Raw genomic sequence first — 23,895 nt, 5'->3', positions numbered from 1 at the left:
ACCCATCAACCATCAAGTTCTTGAACAAGAGCAGATAACTTCACTCATCCCACTCAACTATTTCTATAACCTATAGGCTCACTTTGAAGCATTCGTCATCTCATATTCATGATGGTTATTGCTCTTTTTTTTGTACAGTTTTTTGCACATTGGTTGTTTGTGCATCTTATGTTCAGTTTTTCATTGATTCTGTTGTGTTTCCTTGTATTTACAGTGAATACCCACAAGAAAATGAATCTCAGGGTTGTATATGGTGATGTATATGTACTTTGATAATAAATTTACTTTGAACTTTGAACTTGCCCCATCAAAGTAAGTCATTTTTGTCAGCAAAGAATCCCTGTCCTACTCCTAAATCTTAGCATCTAGTCAGATTTATTGCACTGCATTTGCTGTGGGCCGAAACTGAGCTTTGGTGAGCTATTATTCATGATGGGCATTAGTTGTAAACTGTTTTGGGTCAAACCAAGGATCTGTATGTATAAATAATCCCTTTTTCAGTCATTTCAAATTTTGCCACATAAGAATCTCTAAAAGAACATTTCAAACAGATTATTGCATATTGATCAGTAAGAAACTGATATAATTTTCCTCTCCCTTGCTCATATACAATGAAGAGAGTAATTTCAATTTTTAAAAATGATATCCTAGCCGAAATCAGCCAATATGCCACGGAGCATGGAATGATTAAAATTGGAAAAAGGATTATGTAGAAATTATTATCCCTTCTATGTCAGCCTCAAATTTGCCACAAAAGAATAAAATAGAAATATTAATTTTAATATTTCTCTTGTTTGTAGGTCTGCCAACATGTGATGCCTGTCGATGAGAGGCGAGAATGGATTTACTGCTGCACAGAAAGCATTGTGACTTGAAATGCAATGTAGGAAAGGAGCTGTATTATTGAGCTCCATTATTAAGCTGCATTATAACGCATCTGGGTGACAATGTTCCTTTGTGCAAATTGTGCACGTTAAATTGACACTACTTTGTGCCTTCTAATGTATTTTTAATTGATCTAATTTATTTGCTGGCTAAATGTTTTGTATAATCATGGTTCTATAGAATATCCATTTACTAGTCAAGGGAAATTATTGATGTTGATTTGTGAAGTCACGCTATGCAAGAAAACTTCTTTTGAGAGTGGATGGGGAATAATTTCATATGATACATTATTTTCATTATATGTGTTTGTAAGCACTACTTTAATTACAACAGCACAAGATTTAAAAAAAAATAATCAGTGCTTAGTAGCCTAAAAGCATAGATATTGGAGCATATCTCGCAAGCAGATGGTCTCCTGGCCATCCATCAATCCAGTCCATCTGCTTCTACTAAAATGTGTTTTATAGGGCTTTTGGCCAGGCTACCAGATGCAGTATCTTCTGTTTGCATGGCACTTGCCATACCAAAACTGAAGCTGATGTCCCATTATGCCACATGACATGGTTCCCTTGAAGATGCAAGGGGTCAGGGCAAATACAATTACAGTGTTTTAAATAAAACCATTTAAACAAGTGTATGGATAGGCAAAGTTTAGAGGGATATGGGCCAAACACAGGCAAATGGGTCTAGGCATCTTGGTCAACATGGATGAGTTGAGCTGAAAGGCCTTTATCTGTGCTATATGACTCAATGACTTAAATAGTTATGGTATGAAATTTTGAGACCATCGGAGTGTTACAGTACTTCAGCTAGTAGAGCTGTTCCTTCCCAACATGAGATCCAGGCACAATCCTGACTTCTATGTAGAGTTTACCCTTTCTCCCTTTGACTAATTGGTATAAATTGCCCCTAAAATGTAGGTGAATGGTTAAATCTGAGGGAGTTGATGGGAATGTGGGAAGATTAAAATGGGATTAATATAAGTGAATGGTTGATGGTCAGTGTCAACTTGGTGGACCAAAGGACCTGTTTCCATACTGTACCATTCTGTGACCCTGACTGTGTGACCCTAGCTAGTGTGTTTTTTAATGTGAGAGGAAAGAGAGCTGAAGGTGCAAGTAAAAGTGTAATAGATGTTGGACTTTAAAAGGCACAGTGAACAGTAGTGTGGAGAGATTAAAGAAATTGAAACTAAAGTGTGCATGTAATAAAATCAGTACCATCTTACATTACTAAATTAATATAATGACATAGGGTTCTGGTTCTTAATCTATACAAAAGAACTGATGTAGTTTTAGATGTGGCATAATATCGACTGAGCAGTGCAAAAAACCTTTATGGAAATATCTGTTTTGGGTAGTATTAGTGACTTCTCTCTTTCTCATTAACATAACAGGCTCTGGTTATTATCTCCCTTTACAACACAAGGTCCTGTTTCCCACGTTCCTCTTAAACTCACTAGGGCTAGGTTTCCATGTTCCCTTTATTGAATTACCAGCAGCAAAGTCCAATGGATGCTGGATTGTTAGAGCTTTACAGTACTTCATAGTTCTTTTAACTTTTACATCATTGCAATTGAGCTTTCTCAGAAGGATTTCATTTACAAGTTCAATTTGGTTTAACTGCCACAATCTTGCTCTCCAGACAGCCTTCTGATTATTAGACAGTTTGTATAACAAGCGTTAAAAATTTAGAAAATTTCCTTGGACATTGGCTAACTGCAATTTACCTTGTGTAAATTGGCTGTCTGTCTTGGAGACCACCTGGCTAATATGAGTGGTGCAATGATATCAGACTGACCAAGTAACAGACACCTTTGCAAGACTGCATCAAAACACCTAATCTTGTCTAGTGTATGCGATACTGAGACATGTCCTTTAAGACAGAATCCGCACCCACTGCCTAAATCTAATGTCCTTCATCTTGCTGAACAAAAGTACACATATCACACAAATCCTACATCACACACTTTTAACATTCTAGAAGTTTAGCTTTTGGATATTGTGGCAATCTTTATTCTATTTTCAAAAATAACATTGGTTTTGGTTTTTATATATCAGTGGAGAGAACCAATTTACACTGAATACTAAATACTCAAGTTTTTTTACTCATTTTATTCACTTTTTCAGTTGCTCTGAAGGATCAGCGTTCACTTGTCCTCTTTGTATACCATCTGAATTGAATGATCTTTATTGTCATTATACATAGGTACAATGAAACTCTTGTTTGGCCTCCTCTCAGGCAATCAAACAAAGCGGTAGATAAAAACAAGACAGTAATAGAAAAATGGTATTAAATAGATAAGTAGCAGAAAATAAGTTACAACAGCACCAGAATGTCACAGTAATACACGAAGTGCATATAGTGCATATATTGCATATAGTGAACATATTGTAATTCACGAATAAAGCTTTTTCCAATATCTGTGATTCATTGAAGTTTTGGTGTGTTTTGGCAGAGACTTCTCTGTTTACTGACTATTTTCTGTGTCTTTTAATAGTAATGTTGAAAATAACATGAAGTTGGCATGTTTCTTATCATGAATTGCATTTCGGCCTCTCCAATCTAATTCTCTGGTACTTTCCAATCTTTTACGCTACTTGGAGCAATCTTTTAAAGTTTAAAAACTTGTCAACCTTTTTATGCACCATATCTAGTTTATTACTTGTGTTCCATCATATTTCTTGCCCCAATCTCTGCATTCTGGGTGACTTCATTTGAGTCCACAGTTCCCTGTAATCTTTGACTTCACCAGCTACTATTCTACCTCAAAATAACCCATTCTATAAATTCTGCCATCTGTATACCTGTTCAAATTCATTATCTGCCTTCCCATCTCTGCATCTGTAGTTTCATCCTCTGACCACTTTGTATTTTTATTTTAATCACAATTTGAGTTTTGAGTTTTTTTGTCTGAAGGAAAAGGAATTGTGAATAATGCCAAAGAAATGTAAAAGAAATAGTAAGAGTCTGTTCTATCCTTTGTGCTTGTACTGCACTCAATCAGATCAAGGCTGATCTTGTGTCTCAGTCCCACTTTCATTCACTAATCTTACATCACTCAAGTACTTTAATATTCAAAAATCTCAGTCTGTTCATCTCCATGGCCCTTTTGGATATAGAATTCTGAGGTAGTGAATTCTGAATGGATGATCCTTTAGTTTGACACTGTGACCCTTAGATTCCAGACATCTCAGCAAGTGAATACATGTATGTGAGCTTCGTAATTTTTTTTAGCTGCAAAAGTTAAGCCCCTTGGGCACTTAAAAAGAGGATTAAACAGTAACATAATTTCATTACTACTGCACTAAATTTTGAAGATTTGTGTCAAATCCAAATTACTAGGATATTTAAATCTCATCACTTACAAACTGCAGTGAGTCATTTGTCTTATCTAACACCTGTTACAATTTTGCCCCTATTTTCAGAAATAACTGAATATTATCTGCTTAATTCTGCACTTCCACCAGCGGGAAAATCTAAAAGGGGGGCTACTTTAACATAATTGCAGTTGTTTCCTTGTTAATACTGAGATGAATTAAGGTGAGAACTAATTACGTATTGGTTAATGAAAGTTAATGTTTCCTCTGAGGTACAACAATTTAAATGATTTGTGTTTGGCCTCATTCAGCAGTGTTTCATTCCACCCTAGAAAAGAATGAAGAAATGTTCTGGCAGACATAACAGGTTCAGATCACAAGAGGGTGCTATGGTTACACCACCAGTGATACTATCATAAAAGTAGTTGATGAGCAGCATACACGCACATTCTTACCTTCAAAAAAGATTTTGTTATCCTTTCAACTACTACCTCCATTCCAACATTCAGTTCCCTTTGAAGTTCTTTAATTTATCATCTTCTCTCCCAAAACATCCTTTTCGACTTCCCCCAGCCTGTATTCTTTAGCACTGGAACAATCCTTGCCATATTCACAAATTACATCGTTAGTGACTGCAGCTAATTTGGTTTTTCTCTACCATCAAACTGGATGGGCCTATTTGCAGCTTTTTATTACTACCTATATGAATGTAAGGAGTGCATCTCGAGCAATGAATTTCTTCCATATACTGACCCATGCTTTTATTTTCAGATTCTTGCATGATAGTATATCCTATTAAAAACAGAAAATAAATTAAGCTGAAAAAATTGAAAAGTAATTTGATCCTCCATTTTATTGTCAATTGAAAAAAAAATAGCATTCTTATTTTTTGCTTTTCTCATTCTTTTGCTAATACATTTATCTTCATCCTTTCCTTTCTATTTTTTGTTTGGCGGTGGTCTGTTTATCCTTGTGATGTCTGCATTTGGTTACCTCCAATTGTTAATTTTGTTTTCAATTTGTTTATTTATTAAGTGGCTTTTTAAAAAAAAACTGAATGTCTCAATTTTATTTGCTTTGAATCTGCAGATTTGGAGCCAACATGTGGTGAAGTGCTACATGTGTGCAGGTAATTGAAAGGTTAGCAATGATGAGGTCGGGAAAAAGCATTGAAGAGGCTTGGCATATGGCAGGAAGTCAGAGAAGGAAGCAATTACAGGAGGGAAAGATAGCCAGCTGAAAACAGTAGGGACATAGAATCTTAATGTAGTCAAAGGAGGAATCATGATATGGACGTTGGAAGCACTTTTGCAGAAGCTTGTAGGTGAGCTGGTGTTGGATGATTTGTGGTAACTCTTAGCTCTTGTATACTTGCTGGCCTGCTGAAAGCAGTTGCCTGTATATCCAACATCTTCAAATTTTGTTGCTATCGTTCCATCACTCAAAGTCAATAACAAAACATTTGTACACCACCAACCCAATTTCATAATAGTTACAAATTAATATTATCAAAAAAACACTTTTGGCTGTCTCAGTTACATTAAGTGCAAAATTAAATTTTTAGAGATCACACTTAAATAACAGTTAAACCATTGTGCATTTTGCCAGGCAGGTACTGGAACTTGATAAAAATGCTTAGCTTTTGCTTTTGTATTTTAAAGCTTTTTTAAAGAAAATACACACTACAGCTTAACAGAGTGCAGTTCATTTTAAGCAAAAATTAGGAGGTTTTCTTTAGCCTAAATAGGCAGTAACATTCGGTTTTATATATTTTATCATTAATTTGATCCAGTCCACCTTCTGAGTCATATTGAGGCTACAAACCTATTGTGGGGGAGACTGCCTTCAAACTGAACCATTCTTCATATTGCAGTTTAGCAAGAGTCAACATATTATTTGACATAGGAGTTATTCATCTCATAACTGAGAACCATCACTTCATATTTATGTGTGTATTTATCGACAAGATCAGTATTTCCCCCTTAATATAGGGGCAACAAGATTAGTTTGAGTACCTAACACCTCAACTGAGTCCAGCTGATTCAGCACAAATCTGGGATCAGAACTGGAATCCCTGCTTTATATGGCTCACTGCCCCACCACACCACATGATACATTTACTTAGTTGTTGGGAAAGATTGTTAATACAGTTTGAAATATCACTTGTGGTAGTTGGAGGGAAGTCAAGAATTTGAGTTCTGTTTTTAAAGTTTGTTCAAATTTTGAACATATTTCCCACTTAAATCTAAAACCTGAAAGTCCTTTATAGATTTGTCTCAGGTCTCCTCATTTTGACATATGAACACATTATATTATACTCAGAACTGAAACAGACTTACTGCAGGTTATTTTAAAGTGTGTCTTAATTGCCTTAGATGTGTTGGCAACAAGAAGTCTTCAAAGGCTATCTTTAACCTACTGGTGATTCCTTTGCTCTATGACTTTTTGCACTGTAATTGTAACCCAGTACTGTAAATGTCAGCTAACACATAACCCGTACTGCTTTTACAAGCACCCACTTTTAGTTTGATTCTAAACATAGAAATATACATTTTTTAAAAAAAATTGTACAATGTTTAATTTTAAGTAAGTAAAACTTTAAAGTTTAATAGTGGTATTTGGTAGGTAATATCAAACAAACTCTATTTCATATTGAGTTTATCGCCAAGAAACATAATGATACTTTAGTTTTTGGATCATGAGTGACTCATCCACTGACCCCCTTGAATATCATTCCCTTCTTCATGTCGCCAGTTTCCTTGTGAAATGCTTCTCAATATGCTTTTATTGAATTTGTTTTTATAAATGGAAGTTGTTATTAAATATGCCAAGGGTAGTATGACTCAATGTCTTATTTTTCACAGCACCAATCTGGTATTGCAATGTGATCTCCCCTGAACCACAGGTGAGATACCAAGTGGAGGCCAAAGGTAATTTTTAGTTCAAGTGCAAATAGCAATAAAAGGAATGACAGCACTCCTGCTTTGAGGCTTGTAGATGATGGAAAGCCTTGCAGGGGTAAGAAAGTGAGGCAACCATCATCTGCCATGTTAATATGGTTGGTTCGAGTAAGGTTCTAGTTTTTGGTAAGCTCCACTCCAAATCCTCACCATAATGGTAGAGGGATCAGCTAAGATGGTATTGCTGGTCATCAAGAGAAGATGTATGGGCATTTTAAAAAAAAACAAACTCAAATCTAGGACCTCTGTGGCAAGAATGCTACTTGCCACTTGTCATGAAACTGTGCCTGATAATTTGACATAGCTGTATTCCTATCAGGCTTTGTTGAGACCATAATGCAAGATATAGGAGTATGAGTATTCTGTGTGGCTCCTCAATGAATAAGATTGTGGCTAGTTTGGTTTGAGGACCTAAATACTAGTTTCTTGCTCGACACATAACTCTGGATCTAAAGTTCTATCAGTCGTAGCGTCATAGAGCAGTACAACACAGATACAGGTTCATCAGCCCAATGAGTCCACACAAAACATATTGCCTACCCATCTAGTTTCAATTTCCTGCATTCAGCCCAAATCCCTCTAAGCCCTATCTGTTGATGTGCCTGTCCAAGTGCTTCTTAAATGATCTTATTGTAACTGGCATACAACTGGCATATTTCCAAGATGGTAGCGCGACGCAGCTTGCAGCGGCCACTCTGGAGCTGATTATCTGTTATTTGTGAAGTGGGGTGCTGGGCACAATCATAATCAATTGAAAACGGACGTGGGAGCACGGAGGAACATCGGGAAATCTCCAGGAAGACCTTCTTCGTTGCTGCTGCTGCTGTGAGATCCGGGACTCTGCTGGGAAGAACAGGCCCCCAGTCCTCCGGGTCGTGTTGCCGATGGCTGTTGGCGGGGCCGTCTTAATACGCTCGGCAGAGGATGGTGCTCGGAGAAGCTGTGCCGGTGTGGATGTTCGTCGGTTCGGAGGTTCGACGGACCCGGAGTGCACTGCAGTCAGGTCGTTTTCGGTGTGTGTTGCGTCTGCGAGGCTGAGTCAGGTGGCGTCGTGGAAGTCCATAGTGGGGACGTTTCCTTCTGCATGGGATGACGAGTCTTTCGAGACCCTGGGGACTTGTGGAAACTGTGTGGTGATTTCTTTTGAACTTATAGCCCTTTAACATCTTTGGACTATTTTTACTGTGCCCATGGTCTTTTTTTTAATCAATTGTGCTGTTGTTGCACTGTTGTAACTATGTGGTTTTGTGCAGGTCTTGTACCTTTAGTTTTTGGTCTTGTTTTGTCTGGTGGATTTGGAGCTCCTTTCTGGAGAATGCGCTAAGACAGTAGTGCGATATTAATACGCAGCAGCCTCTCCGGACTCTGGATTGGGGATTGCCAAACGTTATGTGGATTTTCTGGTGCAGTCTGTTTTGTCATATGCTTTTGTGATATCATTCTGGAGGAACGTTGTCTCATTTTTTAACTGCATTGCATTTGTGGTTTCTAAATGGCAAATAAACTGAATCTGAATCTGAATACAACTTCCTCCAGCAGTCCGATCCATATATTAACCACCCTCTGCATGGAAAAAGTTGCCCCTCAAATCCCTTTTAAATCTTTCTCCTCTCACCCTAATTCATTGCCCCTTAATTTCAGAATCCTGACCCCAGGGGAAAAGTTGCTACGATCTACCTTAATACCGCTCATGATTTTATATACCTCTATAAGATGACCTCATCGTTATCCTACATCCCAAAGAATAAAGACCTATCCTGGTCAAACTCTGCCTATTACTCAGGTCCTCTTGTGTTGGCAGCTTCCTCAAAAATCTTTACTGCATTTGCTCCAGTTTAACAGGGTGATAGAAACTATACAGAGTACTCTAACAGTGCACTCACCAACAAGTTATACAACTGCAACATAACATCCTAAAACGATACTCATTGCCCTGACTAACAAAGGCCAGCATGCTAAACACCTTTTCCACCACTCTGTCTTCCAGTGATATCACTTTTAACAACTATGTACTTGTATTTCTAGGTCTGTCTACCCATTACTCTATGTGTCCCATCATTTCCCAACCTTCCCCAGAAAATGTTTTGTAGTAGAATACACTTCGAGGTTTACCTGCCTGTCTCTCTTCCTTACTCTGCCTGGTGGCCATCTATGCCTTCTCTGACCATCTTTCTGAAGCTATAGGGCAAGCACTTCTTAAAGTGTCCTACACTGATAATCCTCAGTCTCATAGATGCACTGTGAAAGGAGAAAATATCCTACAATTCATGGTACAAATCTTACTCTGGCTTTAAATTAGCTTGGAATAGATACCACTATCTACTGCTGTCGTCTAGTGTAGTATATTCCAACGATTCACTGATTTTGAAACAAGGTTTCCCTTCATTGTATCTTGAATGGTTGAACTCTAAGCCTTAAACTATGCCTCTCAGTTATGAACTCTCCCACTAGGATGCCCTCATGGCAATCAGCCTGTCAAGCCCTTTCTGAATGTATAATGTTCCAGTGAGATCACTGAATTGCCAGAGATAAAGGCATTTTCTCCACTCATCTCTGAGATTGAGAGTTATCAAGATAGTGCAGTTTAAGAAATGTTTGTTTCATAGATGAGGAAAGGTAGTGAGAGAAGGATTAGATAACCACTAGGCAGAGTTAGGAAGGGACACTGCTAGGAAAACCTGACAGTGTATCCCACTCCCAAAATATTTTCTCTATGTTGAGAAGTGATGGGATTCAGTGCATCTTTGCAGCGCCCAGCCAGATGAATGATCATGGCATTGTTGGTCAAAGGAAAATAGTGACAGAAGACTCAATAGGGGAAAGAAGGACATTTCTGGAGATTTGATGTGAATTCAGGGTGGTGTGTTAGCTCCTGATTGAAAGAGTAAAGGGTGTCATAAAACTGCATACTGGACTCAAGATATCTAATACCTCCATTTTTTTTAATGTTAACTCATTCTAAAATTTCACAATCCATCTCCCAGACTTTTCCCTAAATAAACCGAAGAGTATTTATTTAAGATATGACTATAAGACATAGGAGCAGAATTAGTCCATTTGGCCCATCGAGTCTGCTCCACCATTTCATCATGGCTGGTCCAATTTTCCTCTCGGCCCCAGTTTCCTGCCTTTTTCCCGTATCCTTTAATGCCCTGACCAATCAAGAATCTATCAATCTCTGCCTTAAATATACATAAAGGCTTGGCCTCCATAGTTGCATGAGGCATATAATTCTACAGATTCACCAACTTCTAGCTAAGGAAGCTTCTCCTCATCTGTGTTCCAAAAGGATGCCCTTCTATTCTGAGCTGTGCCCTCTGGTCTTAGACTTTCCCCACATAGGAAACTTGTTCTCCACATCCACTCTATCAAGGCCTTTCACCATTCGATAAGTTTCAATGAGATCAGCCCTCATCTTCTGAATTCTAGTGAATACAGGCCCAGAGGCATCTAACGTTCTTCGCATGATAAGCCATTCAATTTTGGAATCATTTTTGTGAACTTCCCTTGAGTCTTCTCCAGTTCCAGCACATCCTTCCTAAGATAAGGGACCCAAAACTGCTCACAATACTCAAAGTGAGGCCTCCACATTCACCATGTTCTTTGACTGCATGTGTAGATTACCCTTTTATCCCTATTCTTAATGATCCTTTCCCCCTTAGTGGTCTTGTAGAATATTTGACATTTACCTTAATCTTACCTAATAAAGATATTTTACGCCCATTCTGGTGTTTGTACCCCAACGACACTATTTCTGTTCTTCTCAAACTGCACCATTTTCACTTCATTATACCTGTCTTCCTCTTCTTCATTCAGTCAACAATATAATTTGACCTTCAGAGTTCTTGAACGTTATTATTTTCACCCGCATAAGAGCACTTTGGTATTGTACTCTATTTCACTTTTCATTTATTCCCACTTGTTGAATATGAACTTGTCGGCAGATAATGTTTCCTCTCTGCTTTTGCCAAATTCTGTCTTACTATTGTTATGTGTGCTGAACAAACCAGATGGAAATGGGGTCCAGAGCTGACCCCCCCCCCCCCCGGGAACTATGCTGCTAATGAGAGAGATGAAGAACAGATGTAGAGGCATCTGCTACAGATAAGAAAGAGGGAGATGGATGATTTATGTATTATGGCTTCTTCACTGATTATTTACCTTTTGCTGCAAGGACACTTCTTTGTTCGTTAACATTACTGAGGAGACAGCAGGTTGTGGCCAGTTTGATGGACATAGAGTTGATAGATAGCTGATACCCCATCAGTGGGGATAAAAGATGGGTCTGGGGAGACACCCTCAGACACACCAGTGGACACTGAAAGAGTGTTGTGCACCCACAGGAAGGTGGGGGCCTGGAGGATCAGTTCAGAAGAATCAGTCTAGAGCACGGTGGATGAAGGCAAACCGGTGGGGACTTGTGTGTGTGTCCGCTCTTGCCTGGGTGACAAGTCCATCACTGAAGAACGGTCTAGCCTGGAACGGAAGGGTCATAACCAGTGACCCCAACGGTACAACAGAACAAGAAGGCGACAGAAGGTTTGCCTGCTGCAGCTGCTCATCTCTTGCTCTCTCTCTCCAACATTGCAACACAACAACAACTACCTCAGCATGAACTGAACTGAACTCAATATTCTCTTATGACAATTCATTTACCCCTAGACTTTGATAGAGCTTGATTTTGATTATTATTCCTACACTTCTGTTTTTATTATTGCTAACCTGTTTTATATGTATATTGGCATCTTTGATACTGTATTGCTTAGTTTACTAATAAACACCTTTAGTTACAGTACCACCAGACTCCAACGTATCATTCCATTTCTGCTGGTCTGTTAACCCAGTTACGGGGTACATAACACTATATTCCTCCAATTGTAGGCCTTAATTTCTGATCTATCCTTATCCTTTTCCAATAGTATTTTGAAACTTGTTTTTGGTCACCACACAACATGCTGGAGGAACTCAATATCCAGCAACATCGAAAAATGGCTCCCAGCTTGCTGAATTCCTCCAGCATTTTGTGTGTGCTGCTCAAGATTTCCAGCAATCTTTAGAATCTCTTGTCGTTTTGCTTTTGGTCATTATCTCCCAAGTGCTCTCCCATTGATATTTCAGCTATTTGCATAGCTACATTCACTAAGAATAGGTCTGGTAGGGCCTTCTTTGAAGGACTATCTATACACCTGCTTTAGTGAAGTCATGTGTCAAGTAAAGTTTATTCATACATGTTTATAATGTACATAACCATATAATGTATATAGAAACTAGACAGTATTTCTCTGAACCGGGGTGTAAAGCACAATAGTACACATAACACATGATAACTTATGAAGTTGAGGATAATATCTACAGATGAATCACACATAAACAACAAACTGAAGTATATTAATATTAAATATTGTAAGGTATGGAACAGGTTAACCAGTAACACTTAAATATGATGCGGCTGGGTGTTCAGAAGCCTGAACTTGGGGAAGAAACTGTTTCTTATCCAGACCATTCTTGTTTTTTTTTAATGCACCATAGTCTCCTGTCTTAGAGGATTCCCTTCGATGCACATGAAAAATTCCATTTCTATTTTTTGTACACAAAGGTGATCACAGTTAGGATGGTGACATCCCCTAATACTATAGACCTATTAGTCTTACACCCCTGTGTTTTGCTAATATATCTGCTTCTCTAGGTTTTGCTGCCTATTAGGACAAATGTGGCATACCCAGCAAAGTGATAGCTTTGTGAAATATGTGACATTCCCAGCAGAGTGATAGCTCCATTTTGTTTGTAGGTTTTAAATGTCTGCCCTGCTCTAAAGAGCTCCTAGGCCAGGGGTCGGCAACGTTTACCACTGAAAGAGCCAATATGGACCCATTTCCCACAGAAAAGAAAACACTGGGAGCCACAAAATGAAATAACACTGCATACAACGGGTTTTTTTTTGGCCTTTATGCTATGTATAAACAAACTATAATGTGTTGTATTTATGAAATTGATGAACTCCTGCAGAGAAAACGAAATTACATTTCTGCATGCAACAAAAACATTTTGAACTCCGAAAAAAAAGACGTTGGGTTGAAGGTTACTCCATAGTTAGCCTACCTTGGATCGAAGAATTAAAAGAAAGCGCGCACTGGCGGGTGTCAGGCATTGGCAGTGGTGATGTACATTAATAGCGATAAAAAACACGTTGTAGCGGTGTGCTACACGCAGCGCTAAAATAAAGACTGCAGTCAAAGGTAACTTTATTCGAACTAAACAGCCTTGCTTTAAAACCTCCCTCAACCCACCCCCCGTGGGCGCGGATGCTCCAAAAGACACGTACTCACAAACCCCCGTAGGCTATCTCCCTTAGCCTGAACGCTGGCTAATTGTGAGCCGGTTCGGATGTGCCAGGAAACGGTGTCTCCGCAAAGTTTTCAGATTGTACAAGATCACCATAATCTTCAAATTTCGAATTACATTTCAAAAGCTAACAAACCACGGGGAGCCGCATCACAGAGATCAAAGAGCCGCATGTGGCTCTGGAGCCGCAGGTTGCCGACCTCTGTCCTAGGCTATCCAGTCACATTGCTGCAGTAATAAACTTCTTAATCAATATTTCAATGCCATCTCATCTTTTTCAACCTCCATCTAAAATGCCTGAAGAGAATTAGACATGGAGAAAGAGACTGGAGTTCTGGAGTTGAAGTCAAGCCAGATGAGAGAGATATTTTGATTTTATTTTAGCATGGTAACAGACCATTCCAGCCCAATGAGCCCACGCTGCTTGAGTTCTCTTTCTTTCTTATTGCAGTTAGAGCAGTGGGCATAGTGGAATCCTTCTCTTGTGGGATGTGGGCAAGGAGAGATGAATTTGTCATTATTTCACACCAGTTGTGCTTGAAAAGACTAGATTTTAGACACCAGCAGAATCAAAGGATATGGGGTTTAGAAGAGAAAACAACCCTAGAAGATCAGTGGATCAACTTCGTAAGGTTTGAGTGATCTATCCCTGCTTTACTTCGTATGTTCTATTTTTTGTGTTTTTTATGCATTCTTCTGCTTGTTCGATGACTCCATTTCTTCTGATTGTCTGGAGTTTATCCTGCAGTACATTATCAACATCCAAGTTATACTACATCTACCTCAGTAGCTGTTTGTCACTACCCTTTCCTGCTAGTTTAATAATTCAGTAAAGCTGGACAAGCATGTGCTTCCCTTTTGAAATCCATATTAATATCTCCCACTGCATTTTTAATATCTGGATGCTTCTCTCTGACATCTTTGATGATTCTATTATCTTTTCTACAATTAAGATAGCTGATCTATCATTCTCATAAATTGTTATTTCTTGAAGAAACCACTGACCGAGTCATTTGGCACATCATTTCCTAAAGTACCTGTGACTGTATAATCTTGGCTGCTGAGAATAACTAACAATTGAGGGGCAATTACCCTTGCTGCCTAGAAACTGATACCCTAATTTAACATGGTGGGAGATGATAAAAGATAGGGTATCAGTTGTAGGTAGCAAACTGTCTGACCAAGTCAGAGATTTTGTCTTTTCATAAATATGATTAATTTGTCATTTATTTACCCCTTTCTACCTTGTATATTCTTATATATTTTTGATCCTTTTTTTTCTAATATCCTGTTCACAATGTGGATTCCTTGATAAGAGTAGAGGCAACGTAATTTATAAATATTTTGAGCATTTTTTATCGTGTGTGAGTTTATCATGTATTATTTGGTGACTCTATCCCTATCCTAATTTCACTTTTGTGTTTTATGTATCTCTGAAATATAATTTTTATTCCTTCACACTTTTTCTCCAGATATTGTGATATTGATCACAAATTTAGTTCTTATAATTTCAACAATTTATTTCGTTGGGGAATAAAGAAATTATTAGACCTAGACTGGTGAACTAAATCCTGTTCAAATCCTATCACCACAGATAACCTATTAAAATTAGTTAATTAAATAACCTGCAGCAAAAAGCCAGTATACTTGGTGATCAGAAAATTATGAAGTCGTAGTAAAAACCCTTGTTCAGTTAGGTCATTCAAAGAATCTGTACTCCTTATCTTTATAGCCTATCTGTGATTCTTAACTGTTCTTTGAAATGACTCAGCAAGACTCTCTTGAAACAAACTGCAGTAACAAAGTACAGTGAAATCAGCTGGACTATTTGACGTCAATATGGATAATGGATATGGAGATGACAAAGGTACATTCAGCCCAACGGCTCCTGCAGTGTTTCCTTCACAAATCAGTTTAGGGAGCTGATGGCTGAGACAAACAAACTCAAAACATCAAACCTTATAATTGTTTAGATTCTATGGGTACATTTTGTCCCATTTCCGAGACAGCCACTGGATTGGTATCACAAAGGAAGATTTGGATATGATGAATTTCTCGTGGGGAAAAAAAACACAAGCACAGACAGATCCTTCTGTTTATCACTGTAACCTCACAGTTTGGTTTTCCCTCATTCTACCAAAACCACTCCTAGTTATGTGAGTAAAGTGAAGAGCAGACTATGATAACCTAACAATGAAGTGCTGACCAAGTGAATTGCTCTGTAAAACAGGACTACATGTACCCTGCTATAGCCAGACTCCATTAATCCCATCAGCATTGGATAAGACCAAACCTCTTCCATCCTTTCACATGATGAAGGACAGTAGAAAATTAAACAGCCAGCTGGAGAAAATAATTCATATTCATCCCTGTCTTCAAGAATGCAATAACACAGCTTGTGAGTTTAAGATTGAAACACTTGCAGTTAGTTGCAGCCACAAGTGCAGAACTGATTCTTCATCCCAGCATCTTTCCAAAGCCCTTACCATCAATAAAAATGACCTTCAATCAATTCATTGCATTCTATGTGAAATGAAGAGTTGTCTGATGTTCAGTATACTATGGAGGCAATATCACAGTCAAGAGTATTCAAGATTTAACTTTAGACTCATCTTTAGCCAAGTTATTCTAACAGAGCTACAACATCGGTATCTAGCAGCAATATAGCAAATTCTTCAAAAAAGTCCTTTCCACAAAAAAATAAAATTTAGTCAGGCCATTTATTGCTCCATCAGTCAACTTTCAACTGTAAATGCAATCCTGCAGAGTATTGTAAGTGCTATGCTGGTTGTATTGACTTTTCATTGTCAGTAGTTCAAAATTCCACCAATTAGCAGCATAGGGGTGGAGACCCTTCACCACACAACTGCAATGGCTGGAAAACTAGTGTAACATGCTGTAAGGTTTCACTGCTAATGTAATGGCCTCTCTGTAATGTTTCGCTGCTAAGGCAATCGCTTCCCTGTTGCAGCAATGTTTGGGTTATGACTAGAGATAACGGTGGCTATGGAATGTGCCAATGAGAGGTGTGTTGCTTCTTTCTTGTGGTCTGAGAGAAGGTATTCACGGTTTTTTGTCAGCGAGCGTTTGAAGAGAGAAGAGCGAGGGGAGAGAATTGGTAGACTGCTGGATGGAGTGGACTTGGAGCAAGGGTCGGTGATGGAGGAAGTCAATGGGGAACGAATGGACAGAACCATGAGCTTCAGTGTGCACGTTAGACTGTTGCATTAAAATGGGCCCTTTTTATTTTCTTTACTAACCCTATAGTCAGATTAGGAATTATAATGTTCAATCGTTTAATTGCATATGGCATACTGTCTATATTTTGTGGAATGGATTTGTAACCGGGCAACACATCACGTACTATCCACACAAACGAGATTTCTCAGTTTGGCTGGGCCAGAGGCTGTCTTCCTCTAGACAAACGCATGCTAGTTGAACATGAGGGCTACATTAGGGACTACCAGTAATACATTGGTACGAGTGTTGCTGACATTGCTAATGTTAATTTTGCCTCATGTACGATCATTTATTGATAACTATTTAGAGAAGCATACTTTGATTTAAGCATCTCTGTGATATCTGTTAAGGAAAGAATTTCTTGTGAACTATTTACATTCCAAAAAAAAAGAACAAAATTCATTTAGGATGCTAATTAGATCTAATATGCAGGATACAAATAAACTACGTGATAGAACTATATATATTCGCAATATAATCAGAAAATGGAGGGACTAGAACAAATTTCATAGATGTTTGCAACTCTGAAGCAAAATTTTCATTCACGAAGTATAGCAAAATACTTGCTGAAGGGCCATTCACATGATGGATTGGAACTGCTCAGTTAGTAAGGTATTGTCAGATAATTTTTGAAACATTTTATAAGGATGTTAACAGATTGAAAGCAGTTCAGAGAAAATTTACTAGATTGTCCAGTCTAGTAAACCTTCTCTGAACTGCTTCAAATGTATTAGCATCATTAAATAAATACACAAATGTGGCTTTGTCAATTAATGTGTCAAATAACAGTAGCATAACCTCATTACTTTTGTATTCAATTTCTCTGGAAATGAACAATAGCATTCTGTTATCGTTCTTAATTACATGCTGTGCCTTAATACGAGTCTTTTGGGATCACTTTACTGGGTCACTCAGATTCCTTTGCATCTTAAAGTTCTAGAAATATAACCTATGTCTAATTCAGACTCAGTGTAAAGGACCTTTCTGAAGAGTTTCTCCATGCTGGAATATGTGGATTGTCTTACAAGAAGGGATAAATAGGTTGGACTTACATCTGCTGATATTTTGAAGAATGAAATGATGCAATTGAAACATAGATCTGAAGGGGTTTTGATAGGGTGAACATAGGGAATAAATTTCTTGTTCTGGAAAATTGATAGTAATGGGATTACTGTTTAAAACAATACATTATCCATTTAAGAAAGAGCAAGTGATTTTTTTTCTCTCTCAGACAATCACATGAATTTGAAATAAACCTTAAAGGGCAGTGGAAGCAGAGCCTTTGAATATTTTTAAGGCAGAGATAGAGTGACACTTGTTAATAAGTGGTGATAGGTTCCCATGGATAAACAGGAATGTGGAGTTGAAATTGGAATAGATTAGCTGTGCAAAGTCCAGAGTGTTCCACTGCAAATAGTTAGTAAGTTTTGTATGTATTCCAACACTGAGCAATGTCATATGCACAATATTAATGTCAGAGGACTAAACTTCAAGCTTTGAAAAATTTGATGTGTGGTTTCTTTATCAGCTCAGATAGATAGTGAAGATAACATGCACATTACTCCAGTTTGTTGACCAATCACTGACACCATTCTCACCAAAATTAAGTCTACATGCCAAAATATAGCAGAAATGCGCTCTGCTTTAGCCCGTAAATCATCCTATTGTTTGATTTGATGGTTGTTGTAAAGGTGCTTAGAGATCCAGGCAAGAACAAGTTCTGACTATGACAGAACATGCAGTGCTCTTCTAAGTATGATAATGAGGCCACCTCTTTAGTTTTATCATAAAGCTTTCATTTCTTGAGTTTTTGTGAACAAAAATTGAAATGGTATTACAATATATATGAAATACTGAATATTTAGGGTTGTTATCTTGGTTAAGAATGACTGTTCAGAAACCGGACCAGATGGAAGGTGTACTCTGTAAGTGATTGGCTGTGTTAATAGGGAGATCTAGATCACTGTCACTCTAAGCTGTGTAGGTGTGTGGCTGCCACTCACCTGAAATACCTGAAATACTCCCACTCACATAGCCCTTGTTGCCATACAGCTGGAATTTTCTTTTATATAATGCTAATGTTGAAATTATGCTAATTTAATTTTGAAATCTGTGTAAATATAATTGTGAAATACCCTGTAATTAATTATGTTAATGAGTATTATCCATAAATTTTCTAAATAATGTGCATACCGCAACCTTTACTTTGAAACATGTTAGAGCTTCAATTTTTAACATTGTCAGTGTTTCAACTTACAACACAATTACAAATTGACACAGTAACTTGCAACAATAAACACAGAATGGAAACTGGTAGTCAAATGTTAATAATTCACTGGCCCACTGAATACCAACACCGTCTAGTCAAAACTTATTATTTTTGATGTTGTGCCTGTCAGTTTTGACTACCTGACATCATTTACTTGTGTTGTGAATTGTGTATGATGTGAAAACTTATATATTCTGATTTTTTGGTAAGTAATCCTTCTACAGATCATACTCTAATAAGAATATTTAAATTAAAAATTGTTAGAACAAGGTAAATTCTGTTTTTATAAAATTGTCTGCATGACTGCATTCGATTCATTCAATGGGTGTGTAATCACTTGGACAATAGATTTCCTGATGATGAGTTATGAGAATGGCAATCCTTTACCATGTTGCAATTGCAAATGCAACCACCGTTTTGAATTTGGAAAAGAAACTGTTATACGACTGACAAAAAATACTCAGCTACTATTATGAACTACAATGAAAGCATTGCTTCAAAAATATCGCAGCAATACTGTGATTTCAAATTTGTCATGTCTGAGAAAATTAAGACAGGTTCAATTCAGACATTCACCGCTATGTTGAATGATGTGCTTAGAAACAGAGAATTTGAAGTACTGTGGCGGCTCATTTCCTAGCGTATCCGAACCGACTCACAATTAGATAGCCTACGGGGGTTTGCGAGCACAGAGCTTTGGAGCCTCTTCGCCATGGGGGGCCGGTTGACAGAGGCTTAAAAGTGAGGCTGAAGTTTTCGAATAAAGTTTTTTCCTTCGACTGCAGTTACCGACTCCGTGTCGTAATTTTAGCGCTGCGTGTAGCACACCGCTACAATTGGTGACCCCGACGGTCCAAACGATTTTTGGACCAGAAATGACCGACGCCGCCTCTGTTCATGCGGTTTCGTTGAAACTGCCGGGTTTCTGGACACAGCGCCCGGACCTATGGTTCCAGCAAGCCGAAGCCCAATTCCACGTTCGCCGGATCACCTCAGAAGACACCCGCTACTACTACGTGGTGGGCTCCCTCGACCAGGACACAGCTGCCCAGGTCGCGGAGTTCGTACAGTCGCCCCCGGCAGACGGCAAGTACACGGAATTCAAAGCCCTGCTCCTCAGGACTTTCGGACTCTCACGGCGCGAGCGGGCTGCCCGTTTACTGCACCTGGATGGCTTGGGCGACAGACCTCCATCGGCTTTAATGAATGAGATGTTGTCTCTGGCCGAGGGACACACAGGCCTCATGTTTGAGCAGGCATTCCTGGAGCAGCTGCCCGAGGACATACGCCTGCTGCTGTCCGACGTGGATTTCAGTGACCCCCGGAAGGTGGCAGCCCGGGCGGACTTGCTGTGGAACGCCAAAAAGGTGAGCGGGGCGTCCATCGCACAGATCTCCCAGCCACGCTCCCTGCAGCAAACCAGTCCAGGCCCGGCCGCAGAGCCCACTAACCCCCGGCCCAATAAACACTGGTGCTTCTACCACCAGCGGTGGGGCGCAGAAGCCTGCCGTTGCCGCCCGCCCTGCAAGTTCCCGGGAAACGCCAGGGCCAGCCGCCGCTGATGGCTACGGCGGCTGGCCATCGGGATAGCCTCCTGTATGTGTGGGATAGAAGGTCGGGACGCCGGTTTTTGGTCGATACTGGGGCTGAGATCAGCGTTTTACCTCCGACGAGTTACGACACCCGCAGCAGGGCACCAGGTCCCCCCCTGAGGGCCGTGAATGGCAGCACAGTAAGGACCTATGGCACCCGTCAGGTGCAGCTACTGTTCGGCCCCAGCCAGTTCACGTGGGACTTCACACTGGCCGCCGTAGCCCAACCGCTTCTGGGTGCGGATTTTTTGCGAGCTCACAGCCTGCTGGTTGACCTGCCCAGGAAGAGACTGGTACACGCCGAGACCTTTCAGACGTTCTCCCTGGGCGCGGCCCAGTTGCCAGCCCCTCACCTCGGCTCCATCACGCTGTCCGACAACGACTTCACCAGGGTCCTGGCGGAGTTCCCATCGGTTCTGGCACCGCAGTTCACAGCAGCCATGCCCAGGCACGGCGTACAGCACCACATCCCGACACAGGGACCACCCCTCCATGCCCGTGCTCGGCGGCTTCCCCCGGACAAGCTCCGACTGGCGAAGGAGGAGTTCCAGAGAATGGAGGAATTGGGGATCATCCGGCGGTCCGACAGCCCCTGGGCTTCCCCCCTGCGCATGGTGCCCAAAGCGACGGGGGGCTGGAGACCGTGCGGCGACTACCGCAGGCTGAACGAGGCTACCACACCGGACCGCTACCCTGTGCCGCACATTCAGGACTTTGCGGCAAACCTGCACGGCGCCCGGATCTTCTCCAAGGTCGACCTTGTCCGAGGGTACCATCAAATCCCGATGCATCCTGACGACGTCCCCAAAACGGCTCTCATCACCCCGTTTGGCCTCTTCGAGTTCCTCCGCATGCCGTTCGGCCTGAAGAATGCCGCACAGACGTTCCAGCGGTTAATGGACGCGGTGGGACGGGACCTGGACTTCGCGTTCATCTATTTGGATGACATCCTCATAGCCAGCGGCAGTCGTCAGGAGCATCTGTCCCACCTCCGTCAACTCTGCGCCCGACTGAGTGAGTACGGTCTTACAATCAACCCTGCCAAATGCCAGTTCGGACTTGATACCATTGACTTCCTGGGCCACAGGATTACTAAAGACGGGGCAACCCCTCTGCCCGCTAAGGTAGATGCGGTCCGCCACTTCCCCCGACCCACCACGATCAAAGGCCTTCAGGAATTCGTAGGTATGGTCAATTTCTACCGCCGCTTCCTCCCTTCAGCTGCCCGGATCATGCGCCCCCTGTTCGCCCTGATGTCGGGTCCGAGCAAGGACATTACCTGGGACGAGGAGTCCGCCGCTGCTTTCGTTCAAACGAAGGAAGCTTTGGCTGACGCCGCAATGCTAGTACATCCCAGAATGGACACCCCTACCGCCCTCACAGTGGACGCATCAAACACGGCAGTCGGTGGGGTGCTGGAGCAGCTCATCGCAGGTCGCTGGCAACCCCTGGCGTTTTTCAGCAAACACCTGCGGCCACCCGAGCTCAAGTACAGTGCTTTTGACCGGGAACTGTTGGCGCTCTACCTGGCAATCCGGCATTTCAGGTACTTCCTAGAAGGTCGGCCCTTCACCGCGTTCACGGACCACAAACCGCTTACCTTTGCGTTTACGAAAGCATCCAACCCCTGGTCATCCCGCCAGCAACGCCACCTGTCCTACATCTCTGAATACACAACGGATGTCCGGCACGTCTCGGGTAAGGACAATGTCGTGGCGGATGCGCTCTCTCGCCCTACCGTTCATGCCCTTTCCCAAGGGGTAGACTTTGAGGCACTGGCAGAGGCACAGCAGGTAGATGAGGAGATTCCGAGTTACAGGACTGCAGTCTCTGGTTTGCAGCTCCAGGACCTCCCCGTGGGCCCAGGTGAGAGGACCCTACTCTGTGACGTCGCCACCGGCCAGCCCCGTCCGGTCGTCCCCGCAGCCTGGCGGCAACGTGTTTTCGACTCCATTCATAACTTGGCGCATCCCTTGTCCGGATGGTTTCCAGCAGGTTCGTTTGGCACGGACTCCGCAAACAGGTCAGTGAATGGGCCAGAACGTGCATGCACTGCCAGACGGCCAAGGTTCAGCGGCACACCAAAGCCCCACCGCAGCAGTTCCATCCCGCCCACCGGCGTTTCGACCACATTCATGTGGATATCGTGGGCCCCCTGCCAGTGTCGCGCGGAGCGCGTTACCTCCTGACTATCGTGGACCGGTTGACAAGGTGGCCAGAGGTGGTCCCGCTCACCGACACCACCTCCGAATCTTGCGCCCGAGCCCTGATCGCCACCTGGATATCCCGCTTTGGTGTACCAGCCCACATTACCTCCGACAGAGGCGCCCAGTTCACCTCCAGCCTGTGGTCAGCTATGGCCAGCCTTTTGGGGACTCAGCTGCACCACACCACTGCCTACCACCCACAGTCGAACGGGCTAGTGGAGCGTTTCCACCGTCACCTGAAGTCGGCCCTCATGGCCCGCCTGCGAGGAGCCAACTGGGCGGACGAGCTTCCCTGGGTCCTTCTCGGCATCCGCACAGCGCCCAAGGACGACCTGCACGCCTCGTCGGCCAAGTTGGTATACGGCGCGCCCCTGGCCGTCCCCGGGGAGTTCCTACCAGCCCCGAGGGGGCAAGAGGAAGAACCCGCTGCAGTCCTGGGCAGACTTCGCGAGAAGCTCGGTAACCTGGCCCCCATACCCACTTCACAGCATGGGCGGCACCCGACCTGCGTACCCAAAGACCTACGGAACTGTAAGTTTGTGTTTGTACGAAGGGGCGGGCATTGGCCACCGCTGCAGCGGCCATACGAGGGGCCGTTTACGGTGCTCTGGAACAACGGGTCCACGTTCGTGCTGGACGTTGGGGGGAAGGAGGAGGTTTTCACGGTGGACCGCCTCAAGCCGGCCCATGTGGACCTGGCGCAACCGGCCGAGTTTCCGGCGCCTCGGCGCAGAGGCCGACCTCCCAAGCAGGTTCTGGCCCAGGCTGTGGACATTGGGGGGTGTATCGCCGGTTCTGGGGGGGGGTTATGTGGCGGCTCATTTCCTAGCGTATCCGAACCGACTCACAATTAGATAGCCTACGGGGGTTTGCGAGCACAGAGCTTTGGAGCCTCTTCGCCATGGGGGGCCGGTTGACAGAGGCTTAAAAGTGAGGCTGAAGTTTTCGAATAAAGTTTTTTCCTTCGACTGCAGTTACCGACTCCGTGTCGTAATTTTAGCGCTGCGTGTAGCACACCGCTACAGTACTGTCAATTCTTGTTGATATCACTGGAACATTTCAAGCTTCTTGTGCTGACTG

General features: G+C 41.8%; 1 protein-coding gene across 1 annotated transcript in view; it reads left to right on the top strand.

Annotated features, from left to right (window-relative positions):
- The window catches only part of efcab7 (EF-hand calcium binding domain 7), a 62,948-nt gene extending 59,641 nt beyond the window's left edge, over positions 1-3,307 (top strand). Inside the window, exon 14 of the mRNA XM_059984412.1 lies at positions 801-3,307. Within this exon, the coding sequence (XP_059840395.1) occupies positions 801-875 (75 nt within the window). The 3' untranslated portion in view covers positions 876-3,307. The remainder of the gene's footprint in view (positions 1-800) is intronic.
- Positions 3,308-23,895: the final 20,588 nt, after the last annotated feature.

Source organism: Hypanus sabinus, chromosome 11, assembly GCF_030144855.1.
Source record: "Hypanus sabinus isolate sHypSab1 chromosome 11, sHypSab1.hap1, whole genome shotgun sequence".
Lineage (NCBI taxonomy): Eukaryota > Metazoa > Chordata > Chondrichthyes > Myliobatiformes > Dasyatidae > Hypanus > Hypanus sabinus.
The sequence above is the reverse complement of the archived record's forward strand: the minus strand, read 5'-3'. Positions and strand labels throughout refer to the sequence as shown.